General features: G+C 36.9%; 1 protein-coding gene across 3 annotated transcripts in view; it reads right to left on the reverse strand.

Moving 5' to 3' along the window:
• SLC44A1 (solute carrier family 44 member 1) overlaps positions 1-22,008 on the reverse strand; it is a 199,223-nt gene that overhangs the window by 38,389 nt on the left and 138,826 nt on the right. Inside the window, exons 13-16 of one of the 3 annotated variants that reach the window (XM_027034753.2) lie at positions 21,419-21,556; positions 13,235-13,471; positions 11,147-11,227; positions 5,556-7,959 (exon numbers count right to left, since the gene is read on the reverse strand). In XM_027034753.2, the coding sequence (XP_026890554.1) occupies positions 7,936-7,959; positions 11,147-11,227; positions 13,235-13,471; positions 21,419-21,556 (480 nt within the window). In that variant the 3' untranslated portion in view covers positions 5,556-7,935. Of the gene's footprint in view, positions 1-5,555; positions 7,960-10,936; positions 11,228-13,234; positions 13,472-21,418; positions 21,557-22,008 lie in introns of those variants that run through there. The other 2 variants (XM_027034754.2, XM_027034755.2) reach the window with 2 other exon arrangements.

The raw sequence follows: 22,008 nt of genomic DNA on the forward strand, positions 1-22,008 counted from the left end.
TACATAAAAAATTCTATACATTTGTTAGACTAAAATACAGTTTTCATTATAATTCTGGCAACTGAGTCAGTACACAGAGAAAACTTAGCATTAGATCAGCACTTTTTTCTATTTCATATTTCTGCACAAGAAAAACATTTCAAAGCTCCATTTCATATCGGCTCATTGTACTCTGAAGCCAGCTGGAATTTCATCCAATTCAGAGCTCTTGGAAGTTAATTTCCCAGCAAGATTTGATAACTCCAGAAAGTTAATTGCTTAATATACATATTTTTAAAGTCCTCTGAGAGCATCATGCTCTGTCTGTAAAGTCTGCACTGTGTCAATAATGACAGCCACAAATAGTTGGGCTACCACCTTGTCTGTGGGGCATGTTCAAGCACCTACATGTTTGTTTCCCCACCTGAATACAGTGTAATGACACTGTGATAAGAAAAAGCTCAAAATAACAGTAAGGTAAAGGATCCTGAACTACGGAATTCATGGAAGGCTGAACTGTGATCCTCCAGTTCATAATGGACAGACAGGACATGGTACAAAAATTCATTCTGACACTATGGAATAGGATGCAATGGCAAAAGAAAAAGACAAAGACAAAAAAGGCATCAAGTTGAGAAATATGCGGCACCACAACATACTTCTCATGCTGTATCACACAGCAGTGAGAAATAGGGACACACTGATGCGTGTTTTGTATTCCTATCACCCCATACGTTGGGCTGGGCCTGACACGATGTGAAGGCTCAAAGCCTGAGAGGTCTATAGCAGGTCCCTATTGCACTGACTTGTCTTAAAGCTTGGCTGCCTGTTCTAGGGGCTCTATTCTAAACTCCAGAAGTTTGGACAGGTTGTGCCAGCAAGTACTTAGAGTTGGGCCTTTGGTCTTCAGAAGATATGCATTTGTCTTTGGTTGTTTTTCCAGAGCCCCTGCCATTTTGTTAGGAGCCTTCCACACTTTTCTCCCCACCTTTCTGGTTTGTTAGTTGTTAAGTTTTTCCTCTTATAATCAAATCAGCTAACAACCCACTGAACTTACCTCATGGGGTTACAAGACCTATTTAAAGTGCATTCAGTGGTCAAGAATATTCTGAGACAGTATAATTGAAACTTCTTTCTATTACGGAGCTCCCGGTACCCTTTTGTAAAAGGGAAGAAGTCAGAAAACCTCAACACCACCACATAACCTTGTAGTAAGCACTAAGTCAACACAGAAGAAAGGTAAATTTCCCCATGCCAAGTCTCTGAAAATCAAATCTAGCAAAAACCAAGAGGAGCCAAAAAGAACTTCCAAGTACAGACTACTGGAGCCCAGAGGACGGGGACAACTGACTAGTCTCTGTCTCAGATCATCAGCCCCCAAAAGCTGTCCTGTTACTGTCTCATTCCTGTGAGGTATCTAATACCATTTAGGGATCCTGGCCTGATGATCAACATGGTAAATAAAGAGAGTGCTCACATTTTCTAGTGGCAGGTGGCATGGTCCGTGGGCTGTTGGCTGTAGCTTCATCTCAGTTCTGTGCCCATTTAGTCAAGTCTTCTGTTCCATGCCTACTTTTTACTCACACGGAATGATTTAACACAAATTCCTGAAAAAAATAACTAACTCAAACTATATTTCTATCTGACAGGATGGGTGAATCAGATTCAGAGGTGAAGATCAGAACATTCTAAGTCATACACATCTACAACAAAAGGAATATCAAATGTAGATACTTACACTGGACTCAGGCCCTTTTTCACCCGATATGGGAATTTCCACCCATGGTCTCTCCATTTGCTACTGTAGAAGGTTCATTAAAGCTCTTCTGGATGTGTGGGGTGGGGTAGGGAGCTGACTTTTCTCCTTTCTTCTCCAGCCAGTTATGAGATTTCCACTGCTTTCTTCAGCTTGAAAAGGTAGGTAATGGTTTGATGTCTGACTATAAATCATGACTCACTGGAATCAAACCTTAAAAGAACTTCAAACTCCTTTAAGGATTTCTGCGTGCTTTTTTAAGGGCCCTGAGGGCCCTCCATGTAGACGCAGCACCCCTACCTAATAGTATGGAGCAGATGTGAAGAAATCCACGTGCTTCCCTAAAGAAGCAAGACAGGGTGGGTGTGGGGAGTGAAGGCACAGTCTCATTGGAAGAGTGGTCAAAAGCTGCTCTAGTGGGCGACTGGAAAACACTCAAAGCAAGAAACACTTCCCCGATTTAAGTGGGGAGGAAAACAACTTCTGAATTCCCTCCTCCCCATCCCCAGCATCTGCTTCTCCAACTTTCCACTAAAACTTTGTCAACTATGAGCTAAAATGAGTTTGCTAATTTATCGTCCTCTTCAACTGTTCTTGGTCATGATGACTGATATATTTTTAGACAGTGATCTAGTGATAACACTTGTCGTATCTGAGCAACAATAAAAAGAATCAATAATTTGTAGATGGCTAATTATAAGGGTTCCTTCCTTCTTCACTGTCTGGATTTTCTCATCCATGGCAAATAATGTGGTAGTTTGCCAAAATCCATCCCCAACACACACACCATCACACCTCCAAGGAAAGAAATCTCACTGTCTTGAAGATTCAGTGTCGACCATTTTGTTACTTTTCACATCAGTGCGGTTTCTATTTCCAAAACTGGTACTAAATGAAAAGTCTTAAGTTACACAAATGATTCCAGGTCAGAAGTTGGTAGGTGCCATCTTAAAAGTATTTTTAGTGGAGTCCTAATCACTACTTTATTTCAAAACATGATATCAAACCAACTTTAGAGCAGCCTTTGATTTGTGTGCATGAGGCCCTAAGGGGACGGTGGGGTGGAGGCTGGCAGTTTGAGGGCCCTGAAATTCGATTACCATTTTAAATGTTCATAAATGTGCTATGTGCCTTTGAGAGAAAGACAGTCCATTGCTTTCATAAGTTTCTCAAAGGGGCCCACAGTCCTCTCACAAGATTAAGAACCTGCTTATGAATATCAAATATTAAATTCAGGTCTTAGCAAATACAAGTCAAAATTTCCTGAAACATTTGGGAATTACAATGCTTTCATATTCAGCTAGGTCTTGACTAGACCTTGAGTAACCTAAAAGCCTTATTATTCTCAGTGCCCTGGCCTGGAGTATTTTTTTCCTCAGGAAATCATTTTAGTTGTAAAACTGAGTATCAAAATGGAATAAAATAGCCTAATATTTTGGTTCCTAGTAATTTCATATCTTTTCCACAAATTTACTAATGAACTCCTTTAGAAAACATCAAACTTAAATGTTGCCCATGTAATTTACAAAAGTGATAATTGTTCATGCAATATTGAAACTGAAACATAAGTTTGACTTTTTTTTATCCATATAAAAATCATGAAGATGGGAAGGACAAAAAGCTACTGCAGTATCTCCCTAGAAAGGTTTTCCACAGAAATTCTCAAATTTAAAAACTCTGCATTGAAGCTTTCTATAAGAAAGACACTTTAAAAGATTTGAATCTTGGATTAAAATTTTCCTCTTAAAACTTGTAGAGTAAGAATTTGGCTCACATTTATGAAGTTTGAATGGGGGAAAGTGTGCTATTTTAAATTGACAAGTGTATGCAACACGTTTAGTTTTTTGTTTGTTAAGTTTGTTAGCTCTAGATTTTTCTCTTGGCACACTCAAGGGTCCTGGTTTCAAAATTTGGGCTATGTGCCACTAATCAAAGATGAGCTAATTTCAAAAGCGGCCACTGTATGTGAACAGTACCTACCCTTCAAAAGGGCTAATATGTATCCTTAGTACACAAAGATGCATGAATATGCATTTAAAGCAAAAGGAATTCTATGCTGTGAATTTATAATATGCAAATCTCTGCCTTATGTACATTTACTTTTGAACTTGCAATTTTCTAATATATATTCACGGACCACATCTTAACTCTAGGCAAGCTGTTATAGTGCACTCCTATCTGTCAGATGAAATGTGTGAAAAGAATACAGAAATTAACTGTGGCAGGTGCATTGATAAGCCTCCAGACTCTGAGGATTTTTTTTTTAAGTAGCAATAAAAAAAGCAATAGAGAACTTATCGAAAGGTGAAAGCTTATTTTCTGAAGGAAACTTCTCATAGGCTACCTTAAGGCTACTGGAAACTCCAGAAATTCAAATGAGGTTACTGACCAAAGATAAGCTAAAATGTTCAAGTCACCATAATTGGCAGCTCCATTTTTGGAATAGACCCCATTATTTCTATTTTGCAGGTGGGGTGGCCTGGGGGACCCCCTTGAAATGGCCTTTATTAGCTAGTGCTGGTGCATGGTGCAAATGGTTGAAGCTTTGGAGACACTGATATGGCCTGATATTTGGTGCCTGCAGTTCTGGTGGGAGAAGCACTACTCTCATGTAAAGCAACAGCTCAGGACCAGGATAAAGGAAGGGGTCATCTCCTCACTACCCCTACTGGGATGAAATCCTGAAACTGCCCTGGAAAGACAAGGAGCCTTGGCAGATACCAAGATCAATGGTATTGGGAATCAGCAACTTAATGTTCTTTGCTAAAAAAAAAAAAAAAAAAAAAAAAGAAAAAAGAAAAAATATCTAAGAGTAAGGGAGCATCTCTACAAAGGAACTTATTTCCACCATAATTTAAAAATAAGATTCAATGAGTGCCTCCTCCCCAACCAATATGGAAAAAGTTTGGGTACCAACACACAGTTAAGCTACTTAAACTGCAGTAACGTAGGACTTAATCGTGCTATAGGATAGGATAAAAGCTCTAATCCTAAACATTAAGCACTGCATTAAATGGTTTAAAGGAACAACCTGCTCTGAGCTCTGCTCATCCATGCAAGGATTATGTAATCTCAACGCCCTAGCTAAATTCCTAATGTTTACCTAACGCACTGGTTAAGCCTCCAGTGGAACATAGGTCTCTTGGACTTACACCGAAATGTAACCTTCTCCCTTCCATACTACATTATAGCAGCATTTACTATGGAGGCGGGAGCCTAGAAAGTCTAAATCATGTACCAGAGGCTTTTTCTGATGGCAGAGCCCACAGTGATACTCCAGCCACCACGATCACCATTTACAATAGAGGACCCTAACTAGAACTCTGGAGATGTAAGTACTGAACACAATTTTGAAGATCCATCACAGAAAAAGACAAAAACCACAACACAGAGTCGATGGCTTATAAAATTATTCAGGTAACCACATATCACAGATAATTTTTGTTCTTCATCTATTCTTCTCACTTGGGCAGAAGATGGAGGCAGTGAGCGAGTAGCAATAAGGCGGCCCATAGCTAGCTGAAGAATGACTCACAATGAATGAAAGAGGCAGCAGGAATATCCAAACATAACCTCAAAACATTTAAATATTGCTAAAAAGCCTCTGTGAGGCTTTATAAAATGTATCAAGGAATGAAGCTCATATGAGAGTGATATTCTATATATTAAACATCTCTCTGTGTGTGCCTGTGGTAATATATATGCACCTATGCATATATCTACTTAGACAGCACACAGATTCACTCAGGGAAAACAGCCTGGCAATTAATTTGGAACTCAAATGACATGGTTACACATAGATCATAATTTCTAAACACAATGTTAGTAAAACAAAATTTATTTGTAAAACAGGACCTGTTATATAAAATGGCACACAATCAAGTTATACAAAAATACAAAATTTCTTTCTGATTACAGTTCTAGTTGCAAATGATAATTAGAAAGCATTCCTGGTGGCTTCCAAATAGCTGAGATTGCGAGCAAATGGAACAGGGAGCAGCAAGAGTCCATGATGCTGGGATGTCCAAGTGAGTAGAACCTAATTTCCAAATTCAAGACTTCCATCAGGTCACTTTGGAGGGACATCTCCTAGAATAGCTAGCTCCTAGAATGTCTTCTGTTTTGATACTCATCTTCCAAACTTTTTCCAATCCTAAATTTAGTTCCCAATGTTTCTTAATGTCCAAAATCTGTGTGGCTATGAAACAGAAGGTATTCTGAATTTCCTTACATGATTTGCTCTCTCATCTATTTGGAAAATTGTTAGTTACATAATTATATTTATTCCATTTCAAATGATATAAAAGAGTACAATGATACCGTTTGGCGATGTTAGATGTTAACTTCTGGAGAATTATTGTTTCAAAATAGCTAGTCTCACAATGTTGGTTTCCCAGGTCTTGCCAAGATATGAGCTCTTAACTGTGTGTGTGTGTGTGGTTTTTTGTTTGTTTGTTTTTTTTTTTAAATCCAGACTCTTATTGCAAATATTCTGAAAAATCAGAAATATTACATGAGCTTTGAAAAGAAACCAAGGCATTTAGCAAATTTTAGCCTAGCTAGAGTAAAGAACACGGATACTTAAAAAAAAAAAATACAATTTACCTTTTGCAGCAATTTAAAGGTCTAACCCTTTGAAAGGAAGCACATTAGCAAACAGCTGCTTATTAAGCCCTAGTGACATTAATTGTATGCATTTCCATCATACCGTCAATTCACTGTCTAATTCTGGTAGGAGGCAATGCTTTCTTTCAAAAGATTCTTCTTCCATGGAATGATAAAATGCTGAGGCTTTTTTTTTTTTTTGTACAGAGCCTGTATTTAGTGCAATAAGTTTAAAAAATTTGCTCTGAAATATTTACTTTACATTAACAAAAATAGCCTTTTTTAAAAAAATTGTAACAAAAAGGAGTTATCGCATAAACAGATCATGAATTATTCTTAGCAAATTACACTTTTTTTTTTCTTAAAGCATTCACCATTACAATAAGCAGAACAATGGAATATTAGCCATTCATATCTGGTAAGCTTTAGGAATTAAAAAAAAAGAAAAACAACAAAGAAACAAAAAAACCCCAAACCCATCCCCAAACAAAAAGAATGTTCGACTCTTAGGATCAAAACATAACCAATTCTTCAGTTAAACATTGTAGAATCTGGATACTGAATGAATTGCCAAGGAGAGGAGCACCTGCCAGTATGTTTTCAGATTTCATAGCATTTGAATAAAATGGCCATTTAGCCCTAAGCCACTGAAGTTCCTTAGAAGCAGAAGCCCAAGCACTGGAATCTGCAAGGCTTTTGTGTTCCAAGTTTCCCTTCCTTCTTTATTCCTCCCAGCATTACTTAATCTGCAAATCAATACACAGAAACTTAATGGCTAAACTCGCTGGGTGCCCCAGCTTCCCTTCAAATCAGGCACACAAATGTGTGGAGGATGCTACTAAAGTAAAAAATGAAAGAAAAGACAAACTATAAGAACAAAGTTTGCATAAGAAAGATTATCTACCCTTTTCTTTTTAACCTACTCTCTTATAGAAGCTTAGGGTAAACTACAAATACCTGAGGAGTTGGTTACTTTTTAATGTTGGCTGACAAATGCATGAGCGATTATGAAAATTCCCATATTGAGTCCACTTGTATGTTTCTAAAAGTAAAATGACATGGCTTCTTTGATTGGGGAAAACTGATTGGAGTAACTCCTTATTTATCTGAAAGCATATGCCTAGTCTCGTCCCACTAGGACTTATGCATCAGTAAAATAAGATCTTGATTTTATGCACACATCAGGGAAATCACCCCTGAATAAACTTTAGACAGAGAATTCGGTACAATAATTTTATCTCATTTAAATAACTAAAGTTAAAATCTCCTCTAAGTTATTAAAAATGTTAATCAGATATGAATCTTAACATTTCCATTAAGACAATTACAATTGAAAACATTAAATGACGGCAGTTGCCTTGTAAAAGCCACCCGTATGAAAGGAGTACATGTTTGACAAAAATAAGCATAAAAAAGGTATTAAATCCCTGTTCCTTTTCTCTGATTTTGGCTGATTATGTGTGTGTGTGTATATACATATACATATATATACACACATACATATACATATATACACACACCCACACACACAAATACATAGTTATGTGTATATATTGTTTTGGAATGTCAATGGGTTCCATAACGGTCGGCTAGGTTCAAGCAGAACTTGCTCCCGAAGCCTAGAAAACAAAGTCATACAGAGTATAATCTTAGACAATTACCATTAAAAGGAGGTCATGAATGATGTTACAAGTACACAGATGGTCACAAGCGGCAACAAAGCAAAATGGACTGAGAGCCCTTTGCGCGAACCTATATTCCAGGGGCCGCAATTCCTATGAATGTTGAAAGTCAGGGGCACCTGGGTGGCTCAGTCGGTTAAGCGACTACAGCTCATGATCTCACAGCTTTGAGTTCCAGCTCCTGTTAGGCTCTGTGCTGACAGCTAGGAGCCTGGAGCCTACTTTGGATTCTGTGTCTTTCTCTCCCTCTGCCCTTTCCCTGCTCACACTCTGTCTCAAAAGTAAGTAAACATTAAAAAAACAAAAATTTAAAGACAGTCACATTTCCTTCTGGATAATCTCTGAGATACGCAGAGAATACATCTCTGGCCTATGTTGTTACAGTGTTCAGGTTTTTTCTTTTTTTTCCTTTTCCTCTATAAATTCTTTCCTGTTGAAGCAGATGGCCGGAAGTTCTCTTTCTTAAACTTCTAATAACATCACATTTGGTAAATCTTTCTAAAATCATTTTCAAAGATTTATAGGACGACCTCACAGACCTTCAGAGTATCCTGAACTAGTGAGGCTCTTTCTCAAAAAAAAAAAAAAAAAAAAAAAAAAAAAAAAAAGTCCAAGAGGAAAACCGGAAGTACTTATATTTAATTCAATGATCCCTCGTCAAAAGGGAAATTTAAAACCTCATTTTCCTGAACATTAATTCTCTAGGCTAAAAGTAAACCCTAAATTAAAATATCCCATTAAGAAAGAAGATAAACAAGTGAACTGAACAGCAGATTGTATAGATACGGCTAAATAGTATGGCGCTTTTACAGAACTTTTATCTAAGGGAATACCATGTGAATTAAATCAGGCAAAGACAAGTTAGCAATCCTGATTTCTACCAAACCCCAAGTTTTAACAAGGAATCTCTCAGAGAATTATTTAGGGACACATCCAAGATGCATAGTGGTAGCAGGGTCAACTCTTACCATGCTAATGCAAAAGAGAGATCAGAATCAGAGGTACTGATGTACTTAAAATATTTAACTACTCTGTAAGCAACATCTCAACTTCTCTCCCGGGAAGTTTTTAAACTGCATAAAAAAATACCATTCTTAGGGACCAAATGCTATAATGTCCAAAACACCAGAAGCACAATGCACATAGAAGATATATTTGGAAACATAGTGGAGGGTTTTGCCATTAATCTGCAAGCAATGAGCTGATGAGCAACATAAAACAAAAGCGAAAAATGAATGAAGATTTTAAAGCAGTGTTTCAGTTAAGGGGCATTAATTTAAAACTGAAAGCAATATTAGGGGGAAAAAATCTTCCTAAATTTTTGGCTTCTGGTAGAATGCCACATAACCTGGGGATTTCTCCTTGTATCATTACCTACGAATTAGAGGTTTAGGTAAGAGTCAGCATACTTGTATTCTCGTCTTCCACACTGTATCCTTCACTAAAGGATAATGTAGAAATATGTGCCAATTCGTGGTCAAACCAAGCCAGTCAAGACCTCCAAATATTTCTCCCTTTTTAAAAATGATTATGACTGACAAAAAAGGGGGGCAAAGGTAGTTTACATTTTAAAGATTTTATATTTTACCTTTTTAAGGTTTATACTGGGAGCCAGTTACTGAACACGTATGACAAACAAACAGTGGCAAGAAGGAAGCCTTCCTCATTTAACCATGCCACCAGAGGGTCGGCAGAATCTTCACTACCGTCCCCCTTGGCCAGGGTCAAGTAGGAGGTATACAGAAAGAGGGGGGGTAGAGAAGGCAAGAAGCCAGACCAGGGGGATTGCTGATGGTGCCCCTTGCCCACTCAACGGAGTTCTGGCTGGTGCACACTTAAAACTAAGAGTTCTACATCCTTTGACTTAAGATTAGAGTGATCTGTACCTTGGGAAATAAACATTGAAGTTTTGACTCCGACAATCATTAATGCTATTAACAGCAACACCAAAATAGGCCCTGGAGGGGGTTACGGAGGAATTTATATCTAAACATTCTGCTGAGGTTTTAATTTAGGTTGAATATGCAATTATTTTGCATATAAATATGGCCTCCCCAGCACCCAACCTCAAACAAACCCATTTCCTTTACTCTTATATACTTAAACGTGCTTGTTTTATGCAAGTTGGAAACCTATGAAATCAACCACTTATTAAACTTTATAGTTTAGTAAGAAAGAGGAGTCTTCATCTCACACTTTGGGACATCACGTGCAATCAGAAGGCACATTATTTAAAATTAGCTGTTTCAGGACGTAGGCAGTTATATAATATTTTTAAATAACATGCTGTTTAATAACAATACATTTGCAAAATAAGCAGTAATTACACAAAGATATGCGAGGGTTATCTGTCATTATGCAGAGGTGAGAGTATCTGTGGCAAAAGCAACTCAGGATTCTCTTACATTGATTAAGTTGCCTTTTTTTCCCAAATGAAAGTAGAGTACTTAGAATATACATACATATCACTGATCAGAGATCATTGACCTTTCTCACAATTAAGCTGAGGTTAGAGAAGACCAGGTTGTTTTACTGAGTGGGAATGTGAGTGTTGATGGAGTAATCTTGTTTGCTACTGAAAAACAGCTTAAGAAACAAAGAAAGTACAATCCGGGCAACGGAAGAAAAAGTCAGCAAAGGGTAAAAGACAGCAACAGAAACAAACCAATATTAAAAAAGTGGGGAATGTGAATTTTAGCAAGTTGAAAGGAATTGCTAGTATCATCTTCCAAAATGATAAAAATCAAACTGTCAGTTCAAGTGTACAACCAAATGTTCATTCCATTGAAAACCAAACACGTACAGCTAAAAATTAAAAGAAAAAAAACCCCCAAAACCAGAAATGGCCATTTTACTTTAGGGACAAAAATTAGCCCCTGCTTCGTGATAAGCCTTGAGACAGATGTTGTTCCTTTCAGCTTACTTTTACAGAAGGCGGTCTCAGTTGTGACAAGAATTCTGCCATCCAAGTGATGGGTAAACACACAAACAGAAAGAGCAGCACATCCTGTGTGATACAGACAACAAAAGCTTCTCCTGAAGAAGTGCAGTCAGTGAAAACAGAGAGAGAGAGGAAGTGAAAGTGAAATTCTTGGAGGGCGGTCACCTCCTCATCTCCACCTACCATCGGCTTTAGCTCTCTGGCATCGGCAACGCCTCCCTTACCAGCTTCTTTCATTGCTTTTCTACTGTTTTCCACAAACTCCTGCAAAATATGGACCAAATTGCATAAATTCTTAGGTCCTTTCAGATTTTGGTTGGCAGATGAATTCTAAGGAACACTGACATTTTTAATTCAGTATCAGTACACGGATGGCCTAAAACCAGAGCAGTGAATAATATTTAGTATCACTACACAACAGCTGCTAAATCTGTGCACATGGGCTGCAACTTGTGATATCTTTAGGACATCTTTTTTCCATCCATTTATTGTGACAATCTCACTTAAGCTCAAAGAGAGAATGTTACTTCTATCTGGAAGAGAAAATCCCTAATGCTTTCTTAAAAGACTGTTTTCTCATACTTAGATTATTGTCCTATTTGTTGTCTGACTTTTTGCATACCAAGGTTAAACAGAAAAACAAGAGCGTTTTATTCCATAAGCCCTCTCTTTAAACTAGCCCTAGCAGGTAAAAGAAAGCATTGATTCTACTAAGCGCAGAATACTGTTTTTACCCAACCATAAATAAGCTACTTAAAAAAAATGTCTATCTGGCTTTGAAATTACTCCATAAAGCAGGAAGACAGGAAGTAACAACCAGAACCTGTGGTCAAAAGTAGTTAAAATGGGATTATGCCCCAAAGAAATGTTTCTATCACGTCCAAGTTTATGGAACACTTCTCCATTAAATATCCTCATCATTCTTACTGAAAAAACCAAAAGAAGAAAAAAGTATTTTTTGTTACTCTGCTCTGGATCAAGGGTTTAAGACACAAAAAACAAATTCTCCCTCTTCTTTTTTTTAAGGTTTTTAAAATTTATTTATTTACTTATTCATTCATTCATTCATTCGTTCATTTAGGTAATCTCTACACCCAACATGGGTCTCAAACTTACAACCCCAAAATCAAGAGTCGCCTGCTCTATCAACTGGGCCAGACAGGTGTCGCCAAATTCTTCTTCTAAATGTCTTAATCAGAAGGGAGATGGAATGCTCACAAGTCAAATTCCATTATGAAAACAACCAGTTAGAAATATAATTTAGACATTATGAAAATTTCCAAAATTTAGTTGATGGTGTTTTCAGTGAAAGAGATAATCAGTACCCAATACGTCCATTAAATCATTTGAAATTTCTGCAATTGAAAAAAAAAATCTATCTTATTTATTAACACATTTATTTTATATTTAACTAGATAAACCAGGCTCCTGGAAGAGGACTTGTTATCTCAAGGTCTAATGTTTACCCTTCAATATTACCTACTCTTCAGATAGGAATATTTCACAGCTTAATGGCAAAGTACTATTATTAAGAAGCATCCTTATTTTGGGAGCATTTGACATTGATAATAATATTTGAAACATTTAAATAGTTTCTAAAGTTTTAAAATTTTTAATTGAGATTCTAATACAGGGAGGCTGCAGAGGCTAGATAACTAAAGAATCGGAATATAATATCTGTGTAAAAGTTCAGATCTTGACTAATGGAAAACAGTATATAATCTATCAGTCCTGAGTCTGTTAATCTGTATTCATTACAAAACACTTTCAGTTTGGCCTGGCATACTTAGGATAATGACTTCTAATGGGGCTGACAGCAATACTATTTGGAAAGGTGGTAGACGGAAAAATATAGTCAGGTGCTACCACCGGGGAAATAAAGACTTTTTGTCTTTGAGCTCCACTTCAAGAAAGGGCACTTAGAACATCCGTGGTCCAATGTTTCAATTCAAGAACTAAAATTCAGGTTGTAAAAAGTCAATTCTAATCCATCTAATTGCAGAGAGGGAGGGAGCAGTATGAAATAATGTGAACTCAGGACTATTAATGGGTATTGCTCTAGCTAGGTGTATATATATGGTCTCATCCATGCCAAGAGGACCTTCCTTCTTCCCTGATTTCCCCAAGACTAACCTCATTCGTGAGCCCTACAGGTTTAATTCTAAATTACTCAGTTGCATATAACAGGAATTAAACATGGAGAACGTTTTGCAAAATATTTTTACTAGTATGTTTACCTCTAAAGCAATAGAGGGCGTTTGAAACACTTACCATCAGCACTTTATCCATATAGAATTCTCTGCCAGGGCTCCCATCATTGTATTTTGTATCAATGGCAAAACACAAGAATAATACATCCACTACCATTTCGTAAATGGACAGGAAGCAATGAGCGACTAGGAAAGCAAAGAGGCAGACGATGATCAGAGGCAGCACCCATACTGTGTAATCTTGCTGGTAGTTGAGCAGCATAATCCCAGCCAAACCCGTGCTGCAGACTATCAGCACCTGAAGCAGAGAGAACAAAGAACACATTTAATACCCTACCATAGAAAACCACTATTTCTTCATCATTTGCAGACTTCAAATTCCGTTTAATATTTATAAATGCTGGCTGCATACATTCATTCCACTGCAAGCAACAAAGGATAATTCATATATACCCATACACACACATATACATGTATATCACATAAATAAAAAATAATCTTTTAAACACTTCTGGTTTACATGAAAAATAGTCATGTTTCCAAATGTTATGCTTGTTCCTTAAAACTTCACGTATTTAAGCACCTGTGGCAATTTTTAAGACAAATGTATGCATGCATATTTTATTTTTAAAAAAAGTTTAATGCTTATTTAGTTTTTGAGAGAGACAGAGAGAGAGAGAGAATGAGGGAGGGGCAGAGAGAGAGGGAGATACAGAATCTGAAGCAGGCTCCAGGCTCTGAGTTATCAGCACAGAGCCCTACGCAGGGCTCGAACTCAAGGACCGTGAGAGATCATGACCTGAGGCGAAGTCGGACGCTCAACTGACTGAGCCACCCAGGCGCCCCTATGCATGCATATTTTAGAAAATTGCACTATTACACTCAGAATAAAATTATTGACAGTCCAGGGTATTGTACTTTTATATATATGAAATAGTATTATATAAATAAATCATTAAAAGCTATTCATTAATATTTATAGTAGCATTATAAATGTTTCATCAATACTTAGCCGCATAATTTCATCTTATGGGTGACTTAAAATTTGACCATTCTCCTACAGTTGGAGACTTGTATTGTTTTCTGATATAAATAATGCTGCAACAAACATCTCTAAGAGTTTTTTGTTTTGTATTTTTTCACAGAGAACATGTGGTAAATTTAATATGAGTCGCCATGTAGTTTAGATTTGGATTACCTGTGAAGAAAGAGGTTGCCACAAATATCCATCATAGAAGAATATAAGAAACAGTGAAATTGCTTATTGTCAAGAACCACCTACTCTGGTCCCTCCCGTGCAGCACTTGAAATTTCTTGTGGTTCTTTTAATACATTTAGTTCAGCTTTTCAATCCCTAGGAATGGTTTATGGCAAACATTATCACCTTCATGTTATAGACTGGGAAACATATTCAGAGATGCTAGCCAACTTGCCCAAGGTCACAGAATATAAGGGCAGATATCACCCAAATAATGCTCTTATGATGCCAAATCCAGCCCTCTTTCAAGGTAAGAACTCAGCAAATACTTGGATATTGATATAAAGCAGTAATGGGTTATACTGAATCCTAAATACACTCGTGCTCAGCCCTACACCTGGCCTAACATACAACATGAAATAACAAAGGAAAAGAAAGAGTCTTCTAGAACCACAGCAGCCTTTTCTGGTCCAGTGCTGAGAAGGAGCAGACTATAAATTGACCTGTAAATTCTCAGATGATTTTAGGGAGCAAATCTGGGTCTGCCCAAAATTTAGATGACCCTCCACCATTTTTCGTGGCAAACACTCAGGAATTCTCTCTTACAGTCATTTACTTTCTGGGGTGACTTCTATAGATAGCTAATTATATCCATTTTCTTTCACTCTTTTTGGTTTTTAGAATGAGTTGTTTCTTATATCTTCTTCAAATTTTTGACATTCGTCCTACAGAAGGACTGAGGTTCTTTATGCTCACTCTAAACCACTAAAAGTTAAGCCACATTTGAAATGTTAAAGTCAATTACAGGGAAAAGGTGCGGCTCCGACAAACTAAATGTTGAGACAAAATCTGTTGAAGTGGAAGGTTGGATACTGTCACATTAGAAACAACTTTAAGGGCCACCTGGGTGACTCAGTTGGTTAAGCGGCTGACTTGGCTTAGGTCATGATCTCATGGTTTGAAAGTCTGAGTCCTGCATCGGGCTCTCTGCTGTCATCACAGGCTTCATCGGTTCCTCTGTGCCCCCCACCCGAACTTACTCTGCCCCTCCCCCACTTGCACTCTCAAAACAAACAAATAAACAAGTAAGAAACAACTTCAAGAATTAATGATATTTAGCCCAAAAGCCAAGGGAATGTAATAATGTAATAATTACTCCCAAATATAACGAAAGGGTGTCAAGCAGAGGATACATTAATGGTTCTCAAACTGCAGAAGGGCTAGGTATCACTTGGGGAGTTTGTGAATAATACAGATTCCAGGGCCCTACCCCCAGAGTCCAATTGGTTAGAGCTAAGATGAAGCCCAGCAATATTCATTTAAAAGGTTCTTCGGGTGGGGGCAGCTGGGTGGCTCTGTTGGTTAAGCATCCAACTCTCTGATTTCAGCTCAGGTCATGATCACAGCTTGTGAGTTTGTGAGATGGAGCCCCAAACTGGGCTCTGAGCTGACAGTGGGGAGCCTGCTTGGTATTCTCTCTCTTCCCCTCTCTCTCTGCCCCTCCCCTGTTCATGTGTGTGTACATGTACAGATATAACTCTCTCTCAAAATAAATAAACTTTAAAAAATAAAATAAGATAAAATAAAATAAAATAAAATAAAATAAAATAAAATAAAATAAAATAAAATAAAATAAAATTTGCTTCAGGTGATTCTGATAAAGTCTACAAGAAGTACTGGCTCAGATCAGTGATCTCCGTGGTGGGGTACACATACCCAAGGGAGAATTTAAGAGCACCTGGGACTTCAAATTATATTTCTCATTTATCTTAATTTCCTTTTATACTATGCTTTACCATGTATATATTAGTAAAAGCTGTACATATATTATTAATAAATGTAAATATATTAGGAAGTGTGCTCAAAAATTTTTTCTAATAGGATGCATGATTTTAAACATTTCAACACTCCTGTTCTACAGGACACATTTTTGGTGACACCATAGAAGAGATTCATACACAGGGTAGGATGGGAGAAGCAGAAAGTAAAGGGTGCTAGTTTTAGAATCAGAAAGATGTAGATTTGAATCACAGAGTTAATACTTCTTAGTTTTGTGACTCGAAGCAAGTTCATGTAACCTTTCTGAATCTGTTTTTCCACCTTTAAAAGAGACATAAAAATACATACATCTCATTGTTAAAATAAGCATTCTGAAAGCATTTAACACAGTGCTTAGCAATCTTTGTTTGTTTGTTTCTTTCATTTCCACCATAAATCTTGCATTTGCGATGCCCTTTCCACATGGAGCTCATGTTTTAAAAGATTTTGTCAGTAAAATAGCACCTACAAGTAATAATTCATATTATAATTTTTATTAATCAACACCAAATAAACTACCAATAATTAATGTTAGAAAAAGTATTAGCAAATGAGATAAAATAATTTCACACAGAAGTGAAGAGCTTCAGATTTTGTGGGTTTTTTTGGATAGTTTTATTGGGCAAATATGCAATATCTATGAGACCTGAAAATGTTGAAATAGTTTGTAAATCTCTGTTCTTACCTGTGAAGACCCAATAGGCCAGTGGTCACAGATCACAAGCCACTAAACTAGGGGAGATAAGATCCCTCCTAAATCTAATTTACCATTCCATGAAACCACTGGGGTTCCACAGAAATGGAATCCATGGAATTGTCTTCTGTTTTCTTTTAAATTCAGGGTTTTTAAAATTAAATTTTATATTTTGAGACAATTTTGAATTCACATTTCATTGTAAGAAATAACACAGAATGATTTCATGTACCTTTTACCCAGTTCCCTTCAACAGTAACACCTTGTCAAACTAGAGTACAATATCACAACCCCAGTACTGACACTGATACAGACAAGGTACAGAACATCTCCATCATAACAAGGATCTCTCACTTTAGCCTTTTATAACTTCCCCTATGCCTCCCTGCAACCCCAGCCCTAACTGGGTGACCGTAAATCTGTTCCCAATTTCCATTATGTTATCATTTTAAGAATGTTTATAAATGGTTCAAGCCCCATTTTGGAAGTAGAGCTTACTTAATTAAAAAAAAGAAAAGGTATGTAAGAGAAAATAATTTGGGGTACCTCCTGGCTCACTTAGACCATATGACTCTTAACCTCAGGGCCATGAGTTCAAGCCTCACGTTGGGTGTAGAGCTTACTTCATTGAAAAAAAAAAGTATAAGAATGTTATATAAATGGAATCATACAGTATTTAATTTTCTGGGATTAATGTTTTTCACTCAGCAATATTCCCTCATGATTTATCCAAGTTGCTGTGTGTTATCCATAGTTTGTTCCTGACACCATCTTTTATAATGCTTATTCTGATCTACCTATGTGAACTATCTGATCAGGGACCATTTCTGCATACTAGCAGCTACTTTTAATTGCAGTGAAAAATTCTTTTTAAAAGATTTACTGTATTCTGTGATCAGAACTACAGTCTTAAAAAAGAAAACTGAAGAATGTTTATCTTAGTATGTTGGAAAACTAAAATACTTTTTTCCCCTCTTATTTTTTTTCTCTTTTTTGGATATCTCAATTTAAAAAAAGTTATCTTGGGGTACCCAGGTGGCTCAGTTGGCTTAAGTGTCTGACTCTTGATTTCGGCTTGGGTCATGATCTCTTTGTTCGTGAGTTCAAGCCCTGCATCAGGCTCTGCGCTGAGAGCACGGAGACTGTTTGGGATTCTCTCTCTGCCCCTCCCCAACTCACATTGTCTCTCTCTCTCTCTTTCTCTCAAAATAAATAAATAAACTTTAAAAAATAAATCAATCAAATAAAAAAAGTCTATCTCTCTATGTTTTAAAAGTAATTTTCTTACAGTGTTATAAGTTTTGTATTATTCAAACTTTCATGTTTCTGGTAGCAATTTGGTAATGCACATCCAGAAACCTATTAGGTACTCCGACTCATTGATTCCACTGCCAGGATTCTGTCCTCAGGAAATAAGGATTGACACAGGCAAGGGTTTGCTTACAATGGCTTCACTGTATCACACTTTATATTAGTAGAATGAGAACAGTTTAACTATAAAAAGAAAATTAGAGGTTTGGTTAAAGAAATGATGATACAATTGTATAACGATGTTTAAAACATTTTTAATAAAATAGTAAATACTCATGACATAATATGAAGTGAAAGAGAGATAGAGGAACCTGGCTGGCTTAGCCGACAGAGCATGTGACTATTGATCTTAGGGTCATGAGTTCAAGTCCCATGTTGGGTATGGAGACTACTTAATTAAAAATAACAAAAGTTAAAAAAAAAAAAAAAAGAAAAGAGATATAAAAATTGCCCTTTTTACCACATTGTTTTCTGTTATTCCGATATATGGCTTCTCTTTTATTTTTTATGTATTTATGTATTTATTTATTTATTTATTTTTGAGAGAGAGAGCACAAGCGAATGAGGTGCAGAGAGAGAGAGAGAGAGAGAGAGAGAGAGAAGTGGGGCTCACCCAGGGCTCATGTTTTACCCAAAGCAGGGCTTGACTCACCCAATGTGGGGCTCTAACTCACAAACTGTGAGATCATGACCTGAGCCAAAGTCAGATGCTTAACCGACTGAGCCAGCCAGGCGCCCTCTTTTATTTCAATTGTTCTGTGTACATATGCTTTTATTTTAAGTTGCTTCACATCCTTCTTAGTAGCAGGGATAAATACAAGTATGTAAAACATAAAATAGACAATAGACAAAAAATCTGAAGCCTTCCTAAATCAGTCATATAGCATATAAATAATAGCAATAGTTGATAACAGTAACACTGTTATCAACACTATACTCCTTGACACAGATTAACTTATTAAATCCTTACTATAAAACATTTCCTCTTATTGTAAAAACATGACAATAATAAATCCAACAGTCATAATGTAAGTTTAATTACAAATTTCCAAAAGAACTATGTGTACAGTTTTATCATTCTTTTTAGATGACAGTTGCCTGAGAACTTAACACCACACTGTGCTTTCCATGCCTCTCTACACCAAATATTTTTTCCTTTTCAAAAACATTTTCAACACACAGTGGCTGGAGTAACCTAAGTGTTTGGTAGTAACAGAATGTTTAGGAATAGCATCTGATGGGGGTGCCTGGGTGGCTCAGTCAGTTAAACATCTGCCCCTTGATTTCGGCTCAGGTCATGATCTCATGGTCATGAGATCAAGCTCCATGCCAGGCTCTGCACTGAGTGTGGAGTCTGCTTGGGATTCTCTCTCTTTCTCTCTCTCTCTCTCTCTCTGCCCCTCCCCCCTGCTCGCTCTCTTTCTCCTTCTCTCAAAATACATACATACATACATACATAACAATAACAAAAAAATAGCATTTGATGAAATACTGACAATAATGATAATGAATAATTATGAAGATTATCAAAGCAATATGAAAAATGTATATGATATAATGTGAAGTGAGAAGGACAGAACAAACTGGTATGTAGGCTATAATTATTATACCATAGAAATATAAACCTATTAAGAAAAACACTGGGAGGGCATATATAAAAATGATATTATTAGATTATAGTGATGTCAGCTCAGCTCAATATTTCAAATTTTCTGAGCATTTTATGGTTTGAAATACAGATACAAAGAAATCCAATTATATTGCTATTTATTATTCTGCAGATTTTAATAGTATAGAAAAAATACTTTTTTCAGATGCTTTAAGGATAGGTAAGTCTCATTCCCTCACATCTGTTTTTTTTATTTATTTATTTATTTATTTATTTATTTATTTATTTATTTATTTTCAATATATGAAGTTTATTGTCAAATTGGTTTCCATACAACACCCAGTGCTCATCCCAAAAGGTGCCCTCCTCAATACCCATCACCCACCCTCCCCTCCCTCCCACCCCCCATCAACCCTCAGTTTGTTCTCAGTTTTTAACAGTCTCTTATGCTTTGGCTCTCTTCCACTCTAACCTTTTTTTTTTTTTTTCTTCCCCTCCCCCATGGGTTTCTGTTAAGTTTCTCAGGATCCACATAAGAGTGAAACCATATGGTATCTGTCTTTCTCTGTATGGCTTATTTCACTTAGCATCACACTCTCCAGTTCCATCCATGTTGCTACAAAGGGCCATATTTCATTCTTTCTCATTGCCATGTAGTACTCCATTGTGTACATAAACCACAATTTCTTTATCCATTCATCAGTTGATGGACATTTAGGCTCTTTCCATACTTTGGCTATTGTTGAGAGTGCTGCTATAAACATTGAGGTACAAGTGCCCCTATGCATCAGTACTCCTGTATCCCTTGGGTAAATTCCTAGCAGTGCTATTGCTGGGTCATAAGGTAAGTCTATTTTTAATTTTCTGAGGAACCTCCACACTGTTTTCCAGAGTGGCTGCACCAATTTGCATTCTCACCAACAGTGCAAGAGGATTCCCGTTTCTCCACATCCTTTCCAGCATCTATAGTCTCCTGATTTGTTCATTTTGGCCACTCTGACTGGCGCCTCACAGCTATTTTAAAGGAGTTTATACGTAGTAACAATGACAGCTAACATTCACTGAGAATTTACAATGTACCAAGCACCATGTTAGGTACACTACATGTATTAACCAGTTTAATCCTTACAACCCTAAGAGTGTGGCTCTATTATTATCCCAGTTTCATAGATGAACAAACTGAGGCACAGAATGGCTATGTAGCCTGCCTCAGGTCACACAGCTAGTAAGTGACAGAGCTAGGATTTAAATCCAGGCAGTCAGGCTCCAGATATAGTACCCCTAACCACTAAGCAGGATGTTTCTGAATTCTTTACAGACCGAATTATGTAAGGAGAAACATGTGCAAATTACTGAACTGTTGTACCTCAGTTTCCCCATCTGTAAAGTGAGGATAATATAACTTCCTTTACAAATTTATTGTTAGGATTAAATGAATACCATACATGTAAAGAATTTAGAACAGTGCCTGATGCATATTAAGGGCTTTGTAAGTGCTTCCTTTATATTACATATTTTACTTAATAGTTTTTTGATGAGCTAGACATTTTTCAAATGAAAGAATATATATATATATAACTTCACTGTATGTCCCAGATAACATATTTGGTCTTACCTTGCCTAGGAATAACATGAAATCCCCCACCGTGTTGATCGCAGCCACTCGTAAAGCATTCTCCACAAGAATGACAAAGGCGTCCTTGGCGGAGGTGCAGAAGTTGGTGCTGTTGATAGCTGTGGCTGTGTATGCATTCTGGACAAGGCAAAAGACAATATTTTCATTAATAAATGTGATTTTACCTCGTTAAGATATAAACCAAATACAGTGAACACACGGCTTATTCAAATAGTCCACAGTTAAACCCATGGCTTTGGTGAGGTACAGGTTAAGATTAAGTGCAAGGAAATACAAGACATTAAAAAAAAAAAAAGCCTGATATGGTAAAAAGAGCTTTTGGTTGGCTTAGTTTTAGTCCTTTTTAAAACACTGACATTTATTAACACACACACAGATTTTTCTAACATCCATTAACTTCTTCCCTGTCTTAGTAAATCAAACATGATTTAACCTTTCCTGGATGTCTCAGGTTCATCACTATGAATATCAGTGATGCATTATTACCATTTTAGTGATGCTTTAAAAGCTACACAAATATGTAAAGGCATAAGGATGCTGTGCTGTTTTATCCGGAACATCTGCCGTCT

Source organism: Acinonyx jubatus, chromosome D4 (assembly GCF_027475565.1).
Source record: "Acinonyx jubatus isolate Ajub_Pintada_27869175 chromosome D4, VMU_Ajub_asm_v1.0, whole genome shotgun sequence".
Classification (NCBI taxonomy): Eukaryota; Metazoa; Chordata; class Mammalia; order Carnivora; family Felidae; genus Acinonyx; species Acinonyx jubatus.